Genomic DNA, 23623 nt, shown 5'->3' on the forward strand with positions numbered 1-23623 from the left:
TGCTCAGTTTGCAGAAAAGCACAAGTGCGTGGGAAAATTTAATCTGACCGACTTTCCATGATATAAGCACCATAAACAAAACACAAAGCAGCAGCCAAAATGCAAAAGGGAAGTTGCCCTAAAAAGGTTGAGCAAGGAGTTACCATATACCCCAACAATTCCAAGAAAAATGAAATATATTTTCACACAAACATTCACAGCAGCATTATCCGTAATAGCCAAAAACTGGAAACAACCCAACTGTCCACTAACTGATGAAAAGACAAACCAAGTGTGGTACACCTATATGACAGAGTATTACCTGGCAACGAAAAGGAAGGGCGTACTGACACATTCCACAACACGGATGAACTCTGAAAGCAAGACGCTCAGTGAAAGAAGCCAGACACAAATACCACATGTTGGGTGATTCCATTTATATGAAACACCCGGGACAGACTGATTTATAGAGACCAAAAGTAGGTCAGTGGTTACCCAGGCCTGAGAAAGATGGGGAAGTGGGGAGTGAATGCTAATGGGAATGGGGTTTCTTTTTGAGGGGGATAAAAATTCTCCAAAATTGACTGTAGTGATGGTTGCAAACTCTGTGAGTATACTAAAAACCACTGAACTGTACATTTCCAATAGATGAATCATATGTGAATTATATCACAATAAAGTTATTTTTATAAAGGAAAATTGCTCCATTTACTTAGCCCCTAACTGATATACCAATACCACAGGTGCCCAAAATATGCTCCCATAGACAACTTTTATCTCACAATTAGGCCCAGAAATACAATTGCTAAAATCAAATGGTGGCAGTCTCTAATACTTGGAATAAAAGTTTTTTAACAAATGCGAACTTAAATTTTTCTTTCTTCAATTTCTTTCACAAACCTTCAGCCCTAGTATTACTTATACAAGCAAATACAAGTCACAGGGAAATCTTAATAACGAAAGAAGTGTTTGGGAGATAGGGTGGGGGCTGTTAGAGTTAGCGGTGTCCAGTCCATGCTCTGATTTAGCTCGCTGGTGAAGTACAGATGAAAAAGGCACGGGTTCCGGAGCCATACTGCCCAGGTTTATATTTCTGCCTCCCCGCTAACATGGCCCATGACTCTGGGCATCTTACTCTACCTCCTCGTGCCTCAGCCTTTTCATTTGTAAAATAACAGTAATAATAAACCCGATCTCATGTTGTGAGTAAACAAATATTTAAAAAGCTCTGAATGGTAGCTGGGAAAAACCAAGCACTCAATAAATGTTAGCTATTAGCACCACGTTGTATACACACAAGAACGGATTTTTTCCTATTAAAATTATTCTTAACTGCATCCAACAACATGAAGTATTAAGAATTCAATCTATAAGTTTTAGGGGCGCCTGGGTGGCTCAGTGGGTTAAAGCCTCTGCCTTCGACTTGGGTCACGCTCAGGGTCCTGGGATCGAGCCCTGCATCAGGCTCTCTGCTCAGCGGGGAGCCTACTTCCCACCCGCCCCCTCACCGCCTGCCTCTCTGCCTACTTGTGATCTCTGTGTGTCAAATAAATATATAAATAAATCTTTAAAAAAAGAAAAAAAAATTCAATCTCTAAGTTTTAACGTCACTGTAAGGAAAAATGAAAATATAAGGAGGGAATAAAGCAATTTTGTTACTCACCTTTCGCAGAAGCTTATCATGGCAACGCAGAAGTTCAAAGAAGAGTTCCAGCAAACTTGATGGGTTGATGAGATTCTTATTTCTCAGCAAGATCAAAGCTTTGCAAAATGTCTAAGGAAGGAAAAGAAAACATACCATGTGATGATGAAAAAGACGAGAAAAGGGAGCATGTATGTCCCGAAAGAGCACGCGCCCTTCTACCTGTTAGATACTATTCTGGGCATTAGGACAGAACAGCCTCTGCCCTCACGGACCTTCCACTGGGAGCGGGCAGAAGAGCAGACAGAGGAGCGAGGAAGCACATCAACAGGTGTTTCTCAGACAGTGACATGTGCCACGAGGAACAGTAGGATCACTGATACGCAGTGACTGTGGAGGGGCTGCTTTACACACGGAGATCAAGGAAGTGTCAAGATAGAGGACAAACCGGGGTGCCTGGGTGGCTCAGTTGTTTAGGTGTCTGCCTTCGGCTCAAGTCATGATCTCAGAGTCCTGGAATCAAGTGCCACATTGGGCTCCCTGTTCAGCGGGGAAATCTGCTGCTCCCTCTCCCTCTGACTCTTCCCTGCTTGTGCTCTGTCTCAGATAAACAAATAAAATCTTAAAAAAAAAAAAAAATATGACAACCCCCTAGCGACCCATGAATGCACAAACATAAGAAGGGTGGGGTAACAAGAACAGAATAAATGGGAATCATCAGTCTGAATTTGTCACCTTCCAAGACAGTCCTTGGACGTACTGTTGGCACCAAGAATCAGCCAACAGCACTTACAGCCTCCCGCTTACCACCAACCTTCACAAGTACCCTTCTGGCCCAGGTTGGCTTCTACTACTGTTCTGCATGAATGGAACAAGTAATCCTTGGAGAGTAGTTGATTCCAAGTCTTGTGGCAGGAAAAGCAGTAAAAAAGGTTTTAGAATGATTTCTGCCAGAATGTAAGGATGCTTTCAAAAATAACAGGGGCTTACGGGCACCTGGGTGGCTCAGTGGGTTAAGCCTCTGTCCTGGGGTCCTGGGATTGAGCCCCCACATTGGGCTCTCTGCTAGGTGGGAAGCCTGCTTCCCCCTCTCTCTCTGCCTACTTGTGATATCTCTCTCTCTCTGTGTCAAATAAATAAATAAAATATTAAAAAAAAAAAAAAGCTTAGTCAAAAGGACTGAAAATCTCCCACTGGCCAGGTGATAATAATTTGAACAAAAAAATAAATAACACTTAAAAAAAGAAATGAATACAAGGGGCATCTTTGGTTAATGCTGGTTAAGTGTCTGACTCTTGGTTTCAGCTCAGGTCATGATCTCAGGGTCAGGAGGTCGAGCCCTGCGGTGGGCTCCAAGCTCAGCATCGAGTCTGCCTGGAGTCTCTCCTTCCCTTTCCCTCTTGTCTCTCCCCTCTGTACTCTGCTCGGCACCACAAAATACATGGGTATTTTGTTTCTTCCATTAAGAAACGAAGTCTGTTCTATCTGTGTAAGTAGGAAAAAGTGAACAAAACCTTGGGAATAATTCAAAAGTCCTGGGAAAATAACCAAACACTAGGCAGAAAGTCCAGCAGCTGTAAAGGACCGGTGGTCATCACAATCACCAATTAGAAAGAGGAGCCACCAGTTTGTTCTAGGGACGCCCAGGTGGCTCAGTCAGTTATGTGTCTGCTCAGGTCTGGATCCCGGGGTCCTGGGATGGAGCCCCGCATCAGGGTCCCTGCGCAGCGGGGAGCCTGCTTCCCCTCTCCACCTGCCCGCTATTCCCCCTGCTTGTGCTCGCTCTGTGTGTCAAATAAATAAACAAATAAATAAATAAAATCTTAAAAAAAATGGAGGATCCACCAGCTTTTTTAAACGAATCCTTTAAAGAGGAATGCTAATTACACAGACTCAATCCCTTGTTTCCAAGGAAAGGAAATCTCCATAAATTATTTTTTAAAAACCCATTAATCACGATAAAGAACTATAAAGAAACACACACATTTACTTATTTAACAATGCCTGCAGACTGGTTTGGTTGGGTACTATGAGACACACAAAACTTAAAGGAAACCTAATTCCTTGGGAAGACAGTAAGTCTCATACTCAAAATCCCAATCTGTATGACCTATAGGGACTTGAAGTTTTATGACGTAAGTAGACGTCCTTTGACTAACAGTCTGAAGTCTCTTCAGCTGTGCTGCCAGGTCCCACATCCCAACTGAAAGTCATTCAGTTGACAACCTAGACCTTGAAACTCTGGCTTGTCTGATGCTATCTCTTCTTTCAGGCCTAATCAAATTAATAAAATCCTAAAGAAGTATAAAAACAGTAGAATTATAAAAAGTCTGGGAAAATGTAAGAGAAAGAAACAAAACTGAATCTACACAGGTAGCATAAGTTTTGGCATAAGATATTAACATGTTTGTGATCATAATATTTGTGTCAGTTCTACCTGCTGCAGGGGTGTCTGAAAAGCAGAGGTATGAAATCTGAAAATGCCTTAGGCTGGGTTCCCAAGAAGCAGAGGCCGATTCAGTACAGTGATTTGTCGAGGGTGGGCTCTTCTAGAAGAGAAGTAAAGGAAGCAGGGTAGGGCAGACCAAAGAAAAGCTGAGCAAGGATACGTCCTGGGCTGGAGATCAGCTCTAGGCCAGTCACACAGAAGCCTTGGAGCACAAACTGTAACATAAAGTTGGACCCACACTGAGAGAAGAGGCTGGGCTTTTATACCTCTGGGATAGCCAGGTACCCGCGACAGGCTGAGAGGGCAACCTCCCAGATGCGGGGGCTGTCACTGAGCCGGAGACCGGAGAAAGGACAGTTGTTCACCCCAGGCGAGGGAGGCGGGAGCACAGGGCTGGTAAAGGGGATCTCAGCCAGGACTGAATATCAACCTCTAAAGCGACGATATTTAAATGCTCAAGCTGGCCAGTTAATGAGATTTACAAAATCAAGCATTATAGGAGTGCTCCTAATCAATTCTGGTTTGGCACTGCCCAATTCGAACTGAATTTTATTCAAACTCTTAAAATTTATTTATTTATTTATTTGCTTGTTTATTTATATTTTTAAGATTTATTTATATATTTATTTGACACACAGAGATCACAAGTAGGCAGAGAGGCAGGCAGAGAGAGAGAGAGGAGGAAGCAGGCTCCCCGCAGAGCAGAGAGCCCGATGCGGGTCCTGGGATCGTGACCTGTGCGGAAGGCAGAGGCTTTAACCCACTGAGCCACCCAGACACCCCCAAACTCTTAAAATTTAAAAATAAAGGAATACATAAAGCACTGTAAAAACTGTAAATTATAATTAGGGTTCTTAATGCATAAGAGATTTGAGTGACTAGCAGGAAACACGTATTCAAAGGAACATCCCGGCAGGGTTAGCATGCTGGACGAACAGAAAGATCGGAGAGCGAGGAGTGTAGCAAAAAAGGAGATGAGCTCAAAACTACTGGCAGACGCCCCTGGCCGGCTCAGTTGGTAGAGCATCCAACTCTTGATCTCAGGGTTGTGAGTTCGGACCCCACACCGGGTACAGAGATTACTTAATAAAATCTTGGGACGCCTGGGCGACTCAGTCAGTTAAGCCGCTGCCTGTGGCTCAGGTCATGATCCCAGAGTCCTGGGATTGAGTCCTGCATCAGGCTCTCTGCTCAGCAGGGAGCCTGCTTCCTCCTCTCTCTCTTTGCCTGCCTTTCTGCCTACTTGTGATCTCTGTCAAATAAATAAATAAAATCTTAAAAGAAAAAAAAAAACCCCAAACAAACAAACAAAATCAAAACATTGGCAAGAAGCAGATCATATAGGGACTTACAGGCCATGTTAGTAATTTTGAGTTTTATTCTAAGTATAGATGAGAAGCCAAAGAAAGATTTTAAGGAACAGGTGATACATTCTGATTTACATTTTAAGAAGATGTTTAGCTGAGGCTGTCCTCATTTAAACACATATTATTTGCACACATAAACATAGCACAACAGATCAATCCAAATACTGGACCTACCATTCGAAGATCTGGATCCAAGACAGTGTGATTGTAGGAGAGAAGATCTTTCAACTCTTGAGGAAAATTACTTAAATGTTCTGGATAGCAGTGACCAATCTGTAACAAAGCAAAGTTTCTTCTGAAGTTTCTTTCTCTCCTATAATTCATATGCACATACACATGACGCTCTGCAAAAGGAGAGTAAAAGGCTGTTTCACAGAAGCAGACGGTTTCAAATCATTTTTCTATTCTACATGCCAATTTCCTGACTTCTTTCATATTTCTTCTAATCTTAGTAAAACATGTGTGACCGGAATTAGAATCTGCTTTTATGATTAATTTGACAAAAAAAAAACAAACAGCCTCAAAATTTTGCTTTGGTTGGTTCTGTGAAACGCTCCAGCAAAATCTTCTAATTCAGTTTAGGGAGAAAATAAAATTTGCAAAAAGGGAAACTTAAAAAAAATTTTTTTAATTAAATTTCCATTTGTAACTGGAATAAGGTTGGGTATTACTGGAAAAATAGTCTGCAAACTGTATAAAACAACTGGTCTATGTTTTACTCAGAAATCCTCTTACCTGTGCCATAAACATCACCAGCTCTGCCAGTTCTTTGCTGGGTTTATTTGGTTGTAATTTGAAAATCTCCACATTGGATTTGTAGTGATTATACTGCTGTAGAAACTGTAGGAAAATAAAATTTCAGTTGGTCATCTTCTATTATATGGCTTTCTCAGTAAAGAATGAGAAATTACTTAGTAGACATGTCTGACAGTGGCATGGAGAAAAAGGTATGGCAATAGAGTGCAGGAACATCCTTTCCTTACCGGCCTTCTTCAAAGTAAGTGTTGAAAAATGTGAGCACATCATAGGTAATCTAAAGACCCTTCCCTTTATCATTAGAAACGTAGGTGATGTGGTGTAAAGCACATTAAAGCAAGAATCAAAAACTCATATTCAATATGTAGAACACTCCCAGCAGCAGAAAAATATAAGTCAGAATAAGTAAATTATATTGCAACTATATAAAATTCTCTAGTCAAAATCCCCGTCTTCCTTCAAATAATGATTAGGATTTTATCCTGGAGTTCTAGATAGGATGTGTCAACAGCAAAAGCAATACACAAAAATAATAACAGCTTCCACTTAATTCAACACTTGCTATATGCCAAGTCATTATGTACATCATCTCATTTAATTATATTTAATTCTAACAACCCAGCAATCTAATGTTGGAACTCACCAGGCCTCCGTTTCATGCCCTATATCTACTCTCCAGCTCCAGAGCACAGTTTTAAATTGTGTGAATGTATGAGAGACATTGTGAGAAGGAGTTTTTTTTTTTGAAGATTATTTATTTATTTATTTTTAGAAAGAGACAGAGATGGGGTGCCTGGGTGGCTCAGTGGGTTAAAGCCTCTGCCTTCCGCTCAGGTCATGATCTCAGAGTCCTGGGACCAAGCCGTGCATCAGGCTCTCTGCTCAGCAGGGAGTCCGCTTTCCCCTCTCTCTGCCTGCCTCTCTGCCTACTTGTGATCTCTTTATCTCTCTGTCAAATAAATAAATATTTATTAAAAAAAAAAAAAAAAGAAAGTAAAGAAAGAGACAGAGGGCATGAGTGGGTGGAGTGGCGAGGGAGAGACTCTCCAAGCAGAGTCCCTGCAAGACGGGAGCCCATGACAGCTCTATCCCAGGACCCCGAGATCATGACCTGAGTCAAAATCAAGGGTCAGGTGCTTCACTGAGCCACCCAGGCACCCTGAGAATGAGTACTTGTGTTAGCAGCCCTAACGGGCCCAGTGCACTCCGTATTCATTATCACCAATTGCCTGGCATCTGTGTTAATAGACATCTTGAACTAGCATGGTCAAAAAACAAAACTCTTGATTTCCCCTAACAAAACTCTTAGGCCTCCACCTTTCTCCGAGACCAGGAGTCAAGAAAAAGACCTACAGCCCCTACATGCTTCAGATACGACCCTGCTCTCCTGACCGGAGTGAGCAGGGGGCCCCAGACGCCCGTGCGCTCCCGGCAAGATCCTTATCTCACTTCCTCCCCCTGGTAGCCACAGTCCAGCCGCCACTACGTGCCCTGAGATTGTTAAGAACGGGTATCACCACGCCCCTTAACGTTCATCAGTCACCACATAGGTCCAGGACTCCCAGGCCACCCCTTAGTCCCCTCTAATCCCCAGACCCGAGGAGTTAAGGACTCTCGGGAGGGGCCGGGGCCCCGCAGCCATCCCGACGCTCCCTGGAAAACTGCTTCTCTCCGGACACGCCGCGGCCCCGTTTCCTTCCGCTCAGCAAGTGTCCCCTCGGCGAGCACTGACAGCCCTCCGGACCGGGACCCCTCCCTGCTCCTTAGCTGTCCCCACGGCCAGCTTTGACTCTGGCGTCCGGGGGCGCGCAGACGTCCGGCGGCGGGCTCACGACACCGGCTCACCCCGCGTCCCCGACTCACTCCACTTAGGGGTCTCTGGAAGCAAAAGGCTGGAAATCTACGTGGAAGTTGGGAGATGGGGAGGGGGCCTTTGTCCCTCCATCTCTATGAGATCGGGAGAGAAACCCCAAAGCAAATAAAGAATACTAATGATGATAAAGTAAAATCTCTAAGGGACTCAGAACAGTGACGGGCAGCAATTTCCACGACGTGGGGAACGAAACCAGAGACATGTCCCCTCCTCAACCTGTCTCCTCCCGAGGGATCCCGGACCTAAGCGAAGAACCTGGGGCGACCCAGGACCCAGCTCCCCTCCACGCCTTCCCCCTGCCGGGCCCGGCGCCGCGCCGCACTCCCACCTCCTCCACGTAGGCTGGCGGGTCCCGCTTTATCAGATTCTGCAACTGCGGCAGGTTGCTGGGCAGCTTGTTGTTGTTTCTGCTGGACATGTCGGCGGCTGACGGGCTCCGCCACGAAGAGTCTCAAGAAGCCCCACGCCGCCGGCAGCCGCCAACTGTGTCGGCCGCGTGGGGGACTCCCGCTTCCGAGAATGACCGGAAACAGCGCCAGGGACGCCCGGTAGGCGGCGCCATGTTGGCTCTTTAAAAAAAAGGGGGAGGGGGCAGAAACCGGAGAGCCTACGGGAGCCTCGGAGTGTCAAATTTATTCCCACCGCCAACTGCTTATTAGGGGTATGCACGAGGTTTTGATTCCCCCCACCGGCAGAGACATTAGTTTATATCGCCATTCTGACACTCCTATGGAACAAATACATAAGAATTAATCGTTTTTTAAATCCCACAGCCTAAGGACAGAAGCTTTTTCCTCTGGGAGTAGAGAGCACCATCTATCCCATTTTGGGGGGAGGGGGTGAGCGATGAGTCGCGTGATGCTTTTTTGCTGTAACTTTAAATCGGTTTTGTTTAGTTTTTTTTTATAATTTTTAATTTTTTATAAACATATATTTTTATCCCCAGGGGTACAGGTCTGTGAATCACCAGGTTTACACACTTCACAGCACTCACCAAAGCACATACCCTCCCCAATGTCCATAATCCCACCCCCCTTCTCCCAACCCCCCTCCCCCCCAGCAACCCTGTAACTTTAAATTGTTTTTGTTTAGTTTTTGGTTGTTTCAACCCACCGAAGGTCGCCCGAGGGAAAAGGGGTGTGGCCTGGATAAAGTGTAATCGTGCTGATTGATTTTAAAATGCAAATTAATTTGTATGTAAAGGACCGCCCTTGTTATAAGCTTTATAGGGACTCTTCGGGCGCCGGCTGCTGGTCATTCGGAGAGAACGGGTTTCTGCAGTTTCACGGTGTGCAACAAGTGCGGTGAATGACTCCAGAACGACGTAGGGCGTTGTTCATGCAAAAATACGCGAGATCGCTCCCTCCGTGCCAGGCAACATTCAGGCGCTTGGCTTGCATTCCTCATTTAATCCTCGGAAAAGCCCTCTAAATTAGGATCTGTCATTATCTGCGCTGCGCAGAGGAGGAAGCAGGCTCGGGCAAGTGACTGCCCAAAGTCATACATACCGGTGTGGAAGCTGAAGATTTCCGTGCAGTTTCGGCTGGAACTAGATGAGAAAGAAAAAAAGGAGCCTCACAGCGGTCCCCTAGTAACGGATCCCGCCTTGGTAGAGGGACAGTGGTATCCTCTCGCTTAAGAGAAACCATTTCAGGTGCACCCGGCTGCCTTAGTAGGCCAGAGCATGCCACACTTGATCTCAGGGTTGTCAGTTCAAGCCCCACGTTTTCCGTAGAGATTACTGAAATAAATAAATTTTTAAAAAACAAACAAAGCATGGAATTCACAAGACAGCAACTTCATTTCACTCCAGGTCATCACAGAACTGGATAGAATGAGCCCAAAACAGGGTAACTGTAATCACACCTGAGCACAGACAAAATCAAGACTGTGCAAACCACCATTAATTTCTCAACTAGGTTTGGAAAATGGCTGTTCTGTTTATTAATTGTTGAGTCAGGTTCTTATGACATTATTAAGAAGGAAATGTAGGCATATATATTTTTTTTTCTTTTTTTTCCTTTTTTTTTAAAAGCCTATTCAGAAGGGCATCTTGCTGGCTCAGTCTGTAGAGCCTGTGATTCTTGATCTCCGCGTGATGAGTTCAAGGCCCATGCTAGGTGTAGATATTATTTATGTGAGTAAATAAATTAAAAAAAAAAAACTTAAAAAAAAAAACCCACTCATAGATTTAAATTAAAAATAAGTCTAGAGTGCCTGGGTGGCTCAGTTGGTTAGGCGACTGCCTTCAGCTCAGGTCATGATCCCGGAGTCCCACATCGGGCTCCCAGCTCTACGGGGAGTCTGCTTCTCTCTCTGACCTTCTCCTCTCTCATGCTCTCTCTCACTGTCTCTCTCTCAAATAAATAAAATCTTAAAAAAAAAAAAGTCTATAGGTTGTATTAGGAAAAAAGTATCCTCAAAATGAAATATATTAAAAAAACTTTTTGAAATTATTTAATAGAATTCCCGTCAAAATCACAAGCTTATGTACTATGACTCTTCCATCACAAAACTATGACATGAATAAAACAGGCCATATCACAAACTTTTATTTGCCACCTGTATGTCAGGAACTAGGGTAGGTGCTAGGAATCCAAAAATAAACGAGGCATGGGCATTTGCCCTTGGGGAACTCACAGACTGAAAAGGGAGACAAATAGATAAGCACTTTTAAAATGAATAAAAATGTTCTTACAGTAGAGCAGTGGAAGCCATGGAAAGGACAATGCAGCCTAGAGGAACCAGAACGTCCCGTAGTTATGGTACTACTTGATTGAAATCCTGAAAGAAGAGGAGCTTTTCTGGAGGAGGGGAAGAAAGGTTTTCCACACGAAGAAAAAAGCCTGTATAGAGGTACAAAGGCTTGAAAAAGCCTGGTGGATTTAAGGGATGGCCAGAGGTTTGGTGTGACTAAATGTTGGGATCGGGATGTGTAGCCCGGAAGGAGCTGAGAAAAATGAGTCGGGGGAGGTTCTGGAGTCTTCTGATAGGAGGGTTTTTGTGCTCGTCTAAGGAGGGCGTGTAAGTCTGCTCAAGAGAAAACGAAGGATGAGTGACTAACTGAATACATATATATATATTTTTTAAATTTACTTATTTTGATAGAGAGAAAAAGAGAGAGAAAGAGAGAGTGAGCACAAGCAGGGGGAGCAGGAGAGGGAAAAGCAGGCTTCCCGCTGAGCAGGGAGCCCGATGAGGGGGCTCCATCCCAGGACCCCTCGATCAAGAGCCCAGCAGCTGCTTGACTGAGCCACCCAGGCGCCCCCCATGTTTAAGTATATGAGCCAGAGCAATACCAAGAAAACTCCATATTCATTTCTATATTTAGAAATACCTATAGAAATATATATATTGAATTGGCAAAGGAACTTTCCATCTTTTTCTGATCCCTAAATAACTTTGACCTGAAGTGAGTTACTCTAGGAAAGAAAATCCCCTTTCTATCTTTGCAGAAGAGACCCTATAATAATTCTAATACAGATCCGATCGTCTGGGTTAAACTGGAGTAAAAATCTCGGTATTACAGGCGCCCAGACTAGGGGCTAGTTTAAGTTTTGATTGCATAAGAAGCACCCTCTTCTCATATCTTTATTTGGGGTGACTTTTGCGGGAATGTGATATTCCAGACAGCAGCTTGAATGCCAGCCTTGAGCCCTTGAATCTTTCTTACAAGCAGTAGGAAGAAGGAAGATGTGGGAAAGCGAAAGGGTGCAGCTGCCGCTGAACTAGCCTTACAAGAGTTCTGAACAATGCAACACTAATGCATTTATCTCCTTGGTCAGAACTTTGTGAGACGGATAGCCCTACCAAGGGGTGTTTTGGCCCGGTACAATGAAGCTGTGGCTAAAGGAAGGAGAGATTGTGTTTGTTTTAAAGGATAAGGAAAGGTTTCATGAAGATGGGTATACAGTTGCGTCTTGAAAGCGCGTAGTTTTGATATGGGAGGGGGCTACATAGACGACAAATAATAACTTGATTGAGACAGGTGGTAGCCTCCCAAGTTCATTAGTCTCATCTGTGTAAGAGAACATCATGAGGCTCCTTAGGGAATATTTCCTTCCTTGTAAAAGGAGAATGTTGAACAAACCCAGTTCTCATGCCAGCTTCGTTACTGGAGGTACGATCTATATGATGATCCATGGAAATTTTCCATTAAACTGATGCGAAATATATTCTCTTTACTTATTTAACCTTACATAAAACAATAATACCTGGGAATGATGGGTTTGATGTACTATTGGTTTGATGTGGTATTTTTTGAGCTCATCTAAGGGGATTTTTTGAGCTTCCACAGGGGATTCTACCCTTTGTTTTTTTATGAACATGTATTTGTTTTATAGATTTATTAAGAGGTAATTAGTGTGCAAGATATTGGCCATAAAGTGTACAACTTGATGAGTTTTGATATGTGTATGCACCCACAAAATCATTATCACTGGGGCGCCTGGGTGGCTCAGTGGGTTAAAGCCTCTGCCTTCAGCTCAGGTCATGATCTCAGGGTCCTGGGATCGAGCCCTACATCGGGCTCTCTGCTCAGCGGGGAGCCTGCTTCTCTCTCTCTCTCTGCCTGCCTCTCTGCCTCCTTGTGATCTCTCTCTGTCAAATAAATAAGTAAAATCTTAAAAAAAATCATTATCACCATCAAGATAATGAATATATCCATTATCCCAAGTTTCCTTGTGCTCCATTGTCCCCAAACATGCAATTTTATTTCTGTCACCATAGATTGCATTTATAGAAATGTTATATGAATGGAATCAGGCATTTTTTTTTTGCTCTCTCTCTTTTTTTTAAAAGTTTTTATTTATCTTTTTGAGACAGGGAAAGAAAGAGAAAGAGAGCCAAAAGGAATGGATGAGAGGAGCAGAGTGAGAAGTGGACTCCCCTCCGAGCAGGGAGCCCTACACGGGGCTCTCTGAGATCACGACCTGAGCCAAAGGCAGAGGCTTCACTGACTGAGCCACCGAGGCGCCCCATACATTATTCTTTTGTGTCGGACTTCTTTCATTAAGTATAATAATTTTTTTAATGAAAGATTTTGGTGTTTTTTTTTTTTTAGATTTTATTGATTTACTTGAGAGAGACAATGAGCACAAGTGGAGGGAGTGGCAGACAGAGGGAGACTGAGAAGCAGACTCCCTGGGAGTTGGACATGGAACTCGATTCCAAGACCCTGGGATCATGACCAGAGCTGAAGGCAGACGCTTAACCGGCTGAGCCCCTCAGGTGCCCCTAGCATAATAATTTTGAAATGCATCTGTGCTGTGTATGTATATCAATAGTCATTCCTTTAATTCTTTAGTCATATTCTATCATATGTGTATAATGTAATTTGTTTGCCCATATACCTGTTGACTGTTTGAATTATTCCCAGATTCTGGCAATCAATATTTGTGTTAGTTTTTATGCAGGCATACATTTGCATTTCTCTTGGTGAATGCCTAGGAGTGGATGGTTGGATCATATAATAGGTTTTATTGAACTTTTTAAGAAACTGCCAACCAGTCCTTTGCTTCCACCATTCCACTAAAACTGTTTTCATCAAGATCACCAGTCACCCTGATGTCGCTAAATTCAATGGTCAGTTTTCATCCTTTTATCTTATCTGCAGCATTGGATACAGTCTCTCCCTCCTGGAAACATGTTTGGTAACTGAGCTTTAACTGGTCTCTGCTTCTTCCTTTGCCCCCCCATTATATGTGTCCTTATAGCAGTGGTTGGAGGGACCCTTAAATGGATCAAGTTACCCCCCCAACTTCTGTTCTCATTCAGATTTATTTTTTTAAAGATTTTATTTGTTTATTTGACAGAGAGAGATCACAAGTAGGCAGAGAGGCAGGCAGAGAGAGAGAGAGAGAGGAGGAAGCAGGCTCCCTGCTGAGCAGAGAGCCCGATGTGGGGCTCAATCCCAAGACCCTGAGATCATGACCTGAGCTGAAGGCAGAGGCTTAACACACTGAGCCACCCAGGTACCCCCTCACTCAGATTTAAAGCTAATGTTCTTGACTTTGTATCCTACCACGTTGCTGAATTGTTGTATGAGTTCTAGTAGTTTGGGGGTGGAGTCTTTTGGGTTTTCCATAGAGAATCATGTCATCTGTGAAGAGAGAGAGTTTGACTTCTTCATTGCCAATTTGGATACCTTTTATTTCTCTTTGTTGTCTGATTGCTGTTGCTAGGACTTCTAATACTATGTTGAACAAGAGTGGTGAGAGTGGGCATCCTTGTTGTGTTCCTGATCTTGACGGGAAGGCTGCAAGCTTTTTCCCATTGAGGATGATATCTTTCATAGATAGATCTGTGGAAAGAACTAAGATGCCCTTCAACGGACAAATGGATAAGGAAGATGTGGTCCATATACACTATGGAGTATGATGCCTCCATCAGAAAGGACGAATACCCAACTTTTGTAGCAACATGGACGGGACTGGAAGAGATGATGCTGAGTGAAATAAGTCAAGCAAGAGAGAGTCAATTATCATATGGTTTCACTTATTTGTGGAGCATAACAAATAGCATGGAGGACAAGGGGAGTTAGAGAGAAGGGAGTTGAGGGAAATTGGAAGGGGAGGTGAACCATGAGAGACTATGGACTCTGAAAAACAATCTGAGGGGTTTGAAGGGGCGGGGGGTGGGAGGTTGGGGTACCAGGTGGTGGGTATTATGGAGGGCACAGATTGCATGGAGCACTGGGTGTGGTGCAAAAACAATGAATACTGTTACGCTGAAAATAAACAAAAAAAATTTAAAAAAAATAAATAAAGCTAAATAAATAAATAAAGCTAATGTCCTTGAGTGGCAGAGAAGGGCAGACACAATCTGACCCCACACTTCCTCTCTTCTCTCCCATCACACTTTCCTTTGCCCACTCCGTCCAGACATAATAGCCTCCTGTCTTCAATGTGTCAAGCCTCAGGGCCTTTCCACTTGCTGTTTCCTTTTTTTTTTCCTTGAAGATTTATTTATTTTGAGAGAGAGAGAGAGAGAGAAAGAGCACATGACAGGTGGGGCTTAGGTAGAGAGAGAAAGAGAGAATTTCAAGCAAACTCCCTGCTGAGCGTGGAGCCCAACACAGGGTTTAATGACCCTGAGATCATGACCTGAGCTGAAACCAAGAAATCAAGAGTCAGATGTTCAACCAACTGAGCCATCCAGGTGCACCTCCCAGCTTTTTAAAAAGATTCTTCAAAAATAAAATAAAATAAAATAAAATAAAATAAAATAAAAAATAAAAAAATAAAAAGATTCTTCAAATCTATTTTTAAAGAGATTTTTAAAATTCTCAGTTAGAAATACATTTGCTTTAATTAATTAATTAATAATTTCAAGTTTTTATTTAAATTCTAGTTAGGTGACATATAGTGTAATACTGGTTTCAGGTATAGAATTCAGTGATTCCTCACTTGTGTCTCACACCCAGGGCTCATCACAAGCGCCTCCTCTGGCGTAAGCCCCCCAACCCTCACTCCCTCGCTCTCCTCACATGTCTGCTCAAGAGACCCCTTGCTAGCGAGGCCTTCCCGGACTTCCCACTCTGCCTGCCACTGCACACTTCCTTCTTCTGCTCTGTTGTTCTCCATCGCTCTTGTAAGCCTCTGGCCTAGTGTGTATTCACTAGCTCCGTTGTCGTCTCACTGTCTGCCACTTGAGTATGACGACGGCGACTTTGTTTTGTTCACTGTTCGATCCTCCACACTCACGGCAATATGTGGCACATAGTAGGTCATCAGTTAATATTTGTTGAATGAATAAATACACGGTCTCTTGTGTCTTCCGCCTCTTTAGTTGAGCGATTTGATTTACTAAAGTAACAACTTAAAAAATATCTTAGACATCCGCAGGCAAAATTTACTTCAAGATCAGTAAGTGACTAACACGTGAATTCTAATTATTGTCTCTCTTTTAGAAACCAGTAATAGCAATCATGTTTAGAAAAGCCAGACATGTGTTTAGTCCTTTTCTAATTAAAATATCTTGTTTTTAAGAACTATTAGATTAGCCACTGGAGGGAGCTCATGCATTTTTTAAACAAGAAAACTTTACCATTTGCCAAAATGACCAAGGGCAAACGTAACGGCAAATTTCTTTTCAAGGTTAATATAATTTTTTTTCTCTGAAACAACCACAGGCCAAGTTCTTATGTCAAAATATTCCTCAAGATCGGTCTAGTGACTTTCCTTTTTATGTCTTTATACTTCAGACTTCAAAGGGTGATAACATTTTAGTTGTATTTGGAAGATACTCCGTGATTTTGTGATAGTGAGAATAGCTCCTTTGAAGATAAAACTGCAGCGCATTATATCAATATTTAATCTCATAAAGGGTAGAGAAGCAGAAGCTGGCTCTTATCCTTTTGCCAGATATCTTGGGTGTGCCAGATAAAATCAATGCAGTTCATTGCCTTATTCTGTAAGATCTGCTGTTACATTTAGAAAATGTAAAGACTATTAATGTGGTTGAGTCTGGGTCTTCCTGCTTTTCACTGTCAGAGGAACCCATTCGGAAAATTTTCATCTTGGACCCAAGATGTTCTAATACCACTATATAATTCTTCTATCGCATGAGAAATAAAATATATGTGCTGCCAAAGTGAGCGCAACATGAGAAATAAAATAGACTATGGCTAATTTTTTGTTTGTTTTGTTTTAGCAAAGTATACAAACATTTTGGGGTCCTATTCAAGAGGACAAGTTGCTAGAAGGGGAGAGAAGATGTCATATGTATAAATTCTCTTTCTTTGCTGATAAATTATCCTTGCCTTTTTTTTTTTTTCTTCTTCTTTCTCTCAATATTAGGAAAAAACATAGGGCCTCTCTGTGGCCCAAATGATATGAAGGTTGTGGTGAGATATTCTCAAGGACCTGCAACCTCAAGGATCACATTTATTTTAGGAAATAAATCAAAGTGATGAGAATACTTTTCTCCTTTCCTATTGAGGAAGGTCATTGAAAGATAAGACTGCCAGTGGACCTGTGAGCTGGACCTGGGAGATCGGAAGCTCCTCACCCCCTCTCCACATTCCAATGTGGGTTTCGCTTGCTTTTCCAGCTCTGGGAGGCTGCTCCAAGGACGTAGTCTTGAGATAATGGTGTGATGTTGAGAACACCTGCACTGTATATGGGACAGAACTCAGTCAAGGCCTCTTTATAAACTTTTAGGATTTGGTGGACTAGTGGGGATCCATTCATCCTGCTGCTGCCCAAGACAAACCTAGTGTGTAAGTTCCCTTTATTTACTAAAACTGCTACCTACCAACCTGGAGTAGCCTGCCTCATGCACTGGTCTCTCCCTGACGTCGGCGTGAAGGGGGCTACACGATTATACCAAGGATGCTCTAGGGAGAGCTGTGAACCTCTACCTTCCGTAGAATGTTCTTCTTAGTTACAAAAGGAATAGCATCGGGACGCCTGGGTGGCTCAGTGGGTTAAGCCGCTGCCTTCGGCTCAGGTCATGATCCTGCGGTCTTGGGATTGAGTCCTGCATCGGGCTCCTTGATTGGCACAGAACCTGCTTCTCTCGCTGCCTCTGCCTGCCTCTCTGCCTGCTTGTGTGTACTCGCTCTCTCTCTCTTTCTGGCAAATAAATAAAATCTTAACAACAACAAAAAACCCACAAAAGGAATAGCATCCCCTCTGTTGTCTGAACCCCCCTCCTCGACCTGAGAGACCCACAGAAAGTCACTGAATGGTTGGAAACTCTCACTTTCAGGCAGAGGAATGGAGCAATGTAGAAAGAACCTGGACATTACTTAGCATTGTATTTGATAGGAGATTAAGAAATAATGAAATCCTTAGAAATTCTTTTCTAATTTCTATCTCATTGCTATCAAAATAAGCTAAAATAGCCTAAGACCAGAGAAGTGGTCTTCTCGCATTCTGGCAGTCCTAGATTAGTTCCCTACAGCAGTTTATTTATTTATTTTTTTAAAAAGATTTATTTATTTATTTATTTATTTGACAGACAGGGATCACAAGCAGGCAGAGAGGCAGGCAGAGAGAGAGAGGGAAGCAGGCTCCCGGCCAAGCAGAGAGCCCGATGTGGGGCTCGATCCCAGGACACTGGGATCATGACCTGAGCCGAAGGCAGAGGCTTTAACCCACTGAGCCACCCAGGCGCCCCCCAGCAGTTTATTTTGAATATAAACATAGTTAAAGAGCGCTGGGAGTATCATTGTAAAATGTGGCCAGGTGAAGCCATCAGGTAGCCATTAAGTCAAAACTATGGTGCACTGGAGAGAAGAGTGAACATTGAATGCTTTGCAAGACACTTTAGAGGTCCTAGTTCCTCATGCTTTAGTTCACAGAGGAGTAAACTGCTACTCGGAGAGGCCAGGAGACTTGTCAGAACTACTCGGCCAGTGTGTCGCAGACAGGTAACATCACTTCATTTCCAGAATCTACCTTGTACTTTCGTCTGTAAGCTTCCTCCCGGTGTTAAAAGTCTGTGTTTGGGGATGTAGGAGAGAATAATAAAAGGGGCGTCTGGGTGGCTCAGTGGGTTAAAGCCTCTGCCTTTGGCTCAGGTCATGATCCCAGGGTCGTGGGATAGAGCCCCGCATCGGGTTCTCTGCTCAGCAGGGAATCTGCTTCCCCCTCTCTCTCTACCTCTCTGCCTACTTGTGATCTCTGTCTGTCAAGTAAATAAATAATAATAAAAAAAGAATGATAAAAATAATGCAGCTAACACTTAGTGATCAAAATGAAAAGTGTATGTAACCTGTGTCATTTGGGTTCTCTGGGAAGCAGGCATGGAGATAGAATCGGACATACCAGAGGTTTACGGGAGGTAACCCTCACAAAAATAAAACAGGGGGGCAGCAGAACTGGGCAGAGATAGCCTCAGGCTGTGAGGCAGATCTAACAAAGTCTTAGTTGACCCGGTGGGGAGCTCCCCAGTAAAGACTGCCCAGGAGGGGAATCCTGCCTTTGGCAAACATGGCCAGGCCCTAGGGCTCTTTCTGTACTCAGTCGTTGGCTGGAAGCTGCCCAGTAAGAACATGGCCCGAAACCGGACAGGAGCCAGGCTGCGGCTAACGGGCCTGCTTGTCGCTGAATGGCAGGGTCTTTCTTGCTCTGAGCAGCACACGTTCGTGGCCGCCACATAACCCGAGTGGCCCCAAAATGTTCTAGCCTTCTGGAGTCACCTTCAGCATCCATGTAGGGTGATGAAAGCCTCTATCCACCAGTGAGAAATCCAAAAGCTTTCCCGGTATTTCCAGAGTCCCAGGAAGGCTCACATTCAACATGGAACCGTGCATGGCAATGTTTTAGAGCAGGTCATCCTGAGCCAGGGAACCTCCCGCCGCCCGTCTCTACCTTTACTCCGGCTTGCTATGCCCCTTCTCATCTCTCCCTCCTGCCTCTCTTTTAGCTGTTCCAGAATCCCCAACACCCTCCCCAGCTGCCAGAGACAATCCTGTTTCTTTATTTTTCAGAGAAATTGAGCTCACTCTTGCTTTAATTTCCATTCCACAAAAACTCCTATGCCAATCTGGTCCTCATCTAAGGCTCCAGGCCAGAGATATCGATCTGCTTTGAGGTCAGTTCTGCTGCTGGTAATTTATGGAAATGATTGATCACAATTTTAAGTAACAAAACTTATTTCCTGGTATGTGTTTTATTTTTGACATTTCTCTCATAATTACAGATTTTGGTGTTCAGTTCCTCCTCTGGAGGAATTTCAGTGTGTCTGATGGTTAAGAAAGGCTTGAGCCTAATGGGTCCTGAGCTCTACTCAGAAGGGAGAGGCCAGGCTTTGTCCCCTCAAGATGGAAATACCAGCAACCCCCCATCCTTTCTATAGCAAAATGAATTCTTTATGAAAACAGTCAACTTGAAACAGTATAATAAAATACTATATATATATTTTTAAAGATTTTATTTATTTACTTGAGAGAGAGATAGTGAGAGAGAGCATGAACGAGGAGAAGGTCAGAGAGAGAAGCAGACTCCCCATGGAGCTGGGAGTCCGATGCGGGACTCAATCCCGGGACTCCAGAATCATGACCCGAGCCGAAGGCAGTCGTCCAACCAACTGAGCCACCCAGGCGTCCCAATAAAATACTATATTTAAAGAATGAAATTTCTTTATTCATATAGCAAGCTTTTAAAAAAAGATTTATTTATTTTAGAGAGAGAGCATGAGCAGGGGGAGGGGCAGAGGGAGAAGGAGAGAGAGAGAGAGAGAGAGAGAGAGAAGGCACTCCCCACTCTCCACACTCCCCTCTGAGTGTGGGGCCTGACCCAGGGCTCCATCCCATAATCCCACCATCCTGAGCTAAAATCAAGAGCCTGATGCTTAACTCACTGGGCCACCCAGGCACCGCTCATATAGCAAGCTTTGAAAGAGAGCCAATAGTTACGGAGAATTTGACATCTTTCCCTCTAATCTTGTATCAATTTGGTCCATTTCATGATGTTATTCACAGACTTAGATTTAAGGCTCTTTGTGATTTAATTACTTCCTTAAAATGTAGGGTCAAAAATCCTCCGGGGAACTTTTAAATAACTTCCTATCAAAATGCCTCAAGTGATCTTGGCTTAGTGACTACCAAGAACCTCATTAACTCCTTATCAGCAGGGAAGGTTGCTTTTCCCCCCTATCACTTAATTTCATCTTCTCTCTATACAGGCCAAAGAAGAAAGCATCTGTAATTGCAATCCCCCCCCACCCCCACCCCGTATCCTCCTTTCTTTGAAGAAAGTAACTTTCTGTTTTCCCAGGACGGATAAAAAAATCTCAAATAGCTTTCCCAACGAACTGACCTAGAGATCACTGATGTTTAAAGTCACGAGCACAGTTTACTGACTAAATATTTTACTGATTTCTTTACCAGCTGTTCTAATACAAAAACTTTGTTCAGATGCAAACTGCTTTCTGGTAGAGCAAAATAATTTAAATTTTAAATCAGGGAACGATTCTTAAAGTTTATGCCAGGGTAGTCATAGTGGGAGGATTTCAGGGTTTCCAGGAGCATCCTGGGATGGAGTCCTGGCTGGGATAGGAAAGCCAGATTTAATCATGAATTGGGTGGGGGTCAGACGGGAGTGAGGGGTGAGGGGAACAAATGAAGAAAAGAGAATCAGCAAAGCTGAAGGCAGAAGTGAGCGTGGAAATTTTAAATAATAGTGGTGAGAGTAGTTGCGAGTGATTTGGGAAAGGCCTAGAAAAAAATTTATGGTGAAGCATACGTCCTTTAAGTAAAAAAAATACATATGAAGTCCTTCCAAATTGCCAGGCTCTGGTCTAGGCACCGTGGGTGCGGGATGAAGAGGATGACGTTTTCTGCGTCAGGAAACTTAAACTGGTGTTTGGGGGGGGGCTGGCAATTATCACAAAAGTAACCTTAAAATATATAAAATATATAAATGTATTTAAAATTCCAGATTGTGATGAAGTTTGATTGATTTATCAGATTGTGATAAAGGAGAATGAAACATATTACAGTTTCCAGATCTTCAAAATTGTGTGTCCTTTTAGATACAATTATAATAGGCATCCTCGGCATGTGTGTCTTATTCTTTGGTTAGTTTATGTTGGCATTCTTAATATTATCTCCCGTATGAATTTCTTAGTAGGAATCTTTTAAAGCTGCTGGCCCGTTTTGTGAAGGAGGGCTCCGTTAGCACTCTATTTTATAATCCTCGTAATCCCAGGTCTGTTTAGAGGTAGCCAGAGAAGGCGGCGCCCCCGTTAAGTGGCAATCCATCGTTGCAATGTCTGGAAGTGACCGGATGGGGGCGTGTGTCAATGTCTTCCAGTTGCGGGTGTCTCACTTTTTGCTCAGGAAAGCTCCGCAAGATACGACCACCTGACAAATGCATTGAGTGAAGCTGGGTTCAGATTTAGAGACCTCAGCTTTTTCTTTATAAAAATTTTTTTCTTTAAGTAAAAGTGTTATAAATATTCTCATTTCATCTGTTCTAGAGGGTACGCATGCCCGACTTTGGAAAGCACTACAGTAGAGAGGGTTTGGGGACATGATGGCTATTTCATTAAGCTTGAGAAGGGACAGAGACTCTGGGACTTGACATTTGAGCTGATACTCAGATGATGAGGCAGGAACAGTCATGCAAAGAAGGCGGCACCGGTATCAGGGAAGCAGAGGCTATCTGAGTATTACGGGAATAAAGGGTTTACTGTAGGAATCAGGTCTTACGCAACGAGGAAGGACCTTTGGAAGTAAAAGTCTGGGAGCATATTCAGGGACTTGGACAAAGGTTCACCGGTCAACCCTTCAGAAGCACTGGGACAGCTGGACAAATCTGACCTTGTACGAAAATCCAAGAGGCCTTAACCCATCCCGTGCCACAGGGGGACTGCTAGTGGCCTATGGGGAGCGGTTGCTTCTGTGTGATAACGGCCTCTGTGGGTGCACTTCCAAGTATCCGGTGGAGGCTGTGGGCCGGTTGTTAGTCGCAATGACAAGTTTGTCATTTTATCTAATCAAGAGTAATGGCCACTCCCTCACTCCCGGCTTCCAAATCTCACCGAAGTGCCTCTTGGGTTAATTCTGACTTAGAACCACACAGGTAAGGAGATTCTCGGAAACAGAGTTCCCAGGTTAACCAAGTTGGTATAGCATAACCCAGCACGACAGGGAACAGCATGTGCCAAGGCCATGAGAAGAAAATGAACTCAGTGTGCTCGAGAGACCGAAAGATGAGGCTGAGGCCCAGTTAGGGAAGGGGAGGACGGAGGGAGCATGTCAGAAAGCAGGCAGGGCCTAAACGCAAAGGGGTTTGCAGGTCCTGGTATGCTTGATTGAATTATAAGTTACAGTATTTTAAGCAAAGGGGTGATATCCTATGAGTTGTACTTTGAAAGGATTATTCTGGCCATCAGAATGGTAAGGAAGAGAAAATTTGATCAAAAGAGACAGGAGAGGGTGCCTGGGTGGCTCAGTGGGTGAAGCCTCTGCCTTCGGCTCGGGTTGTGATCTCAGGGTCCTGGGATTGAGTCCCGCCTCGGGCTCTCTGCTCAGCAGGGAGCCTGCCTCTCGTCCCCCGTTGTAGTCTAGGAAAGGGACAATAATGGCCTGGACTATGAGTATAAAAATGTAGATACAGAGAACTTGTCAGATGAGCTTTGGGCCTTTTCCAACGTATTTTTTTTCAGTCCTGGGAACATCTCTCTGTGTATGAGATGTGGAACCCTCTGTTGCAAGGGAGGTACACCAGAGGTGAGTGGTTACTAAAGGTTGGGACTGATGCCAAGTACTTTCTGTGCATCAGATCTATGCCGGGCCCGTTCCTCACAACAATTCTGAATGAGGAAACTGGTGCACAGGCAGGTTAAGCAGTGAACTTGAACAAGCTCATGTAGATAGTAAGTGGTGGGCTTCTGATCTGAACCCAGGTATCTCAGAATCCAAAATCATAGCTCCTTCCACAGCCTCCTGCAGTCTCTCAGCTTAAAGCCCTTGTGGGGAGTCATGTCCATCGTCAGCGGCTGCTTCCTGTCCAAACATCACACCTTCTGGCCGCCTCTCACGTGTACATCAAATGGACAAGGCTGATAGTCTTTGGACATTCTCAACTTTCTTAGTCCACACT

The 23623-nt window shown here is 43.7% G+C and overlaps 1 protein-coding gene across 2 annotated transcripts in view; it reads right to left on the minus strand.

Moving 5' to 3' along the window:
* SDAD1 (SDA1 domain containing 1) overlaps positions 1-8609 on the minus strand; it is a 30569-nt gene extending 21960 nt beyond the window's left edge. The window contains exons 1-4 of one of the 2 annotated variants that reach the window (XM_059385338.1): positions 8395-8609; positions 6173-6277; positions 5612-5710; positions 1643-1753 (exon numbers count right to left, since the gene is read on the minus strand). In XM_059385338.1, coding sequence (XP_059241321.1) covers positions 1643-1753; positions 5612-5710; positions 6173-6277; positions 8395-8484 — 405 coding nt within the window. In that variant the 5' untranslated portion in view covers positions 8485-8609. Of the gene's footprint in view, positions 1-1642; positions 1754-5611; positions 5782-6172; positions 6278-8394 lie in introns of those variants that run through there. The other variant, XM_059385344.1, reaches the window with a different exon arrangement.
* Positions 8610-23623: the final 15014 nt, after the last annotated feature.

Source organism: Mustela nigripes, chromosome 1 (assembly GCF_022355385.1).
Source record: "Mustela nigripes isolate SB6536 chromosome 1, MUSNIG.SB6536, whole genome shotgun sequence".
Taxonomy (NCBI): Eukaryota; Metazoa; Chordata; class Mammalia; order Carnivora; family Mustelidae; genus Mustela; species Mustela nigripes.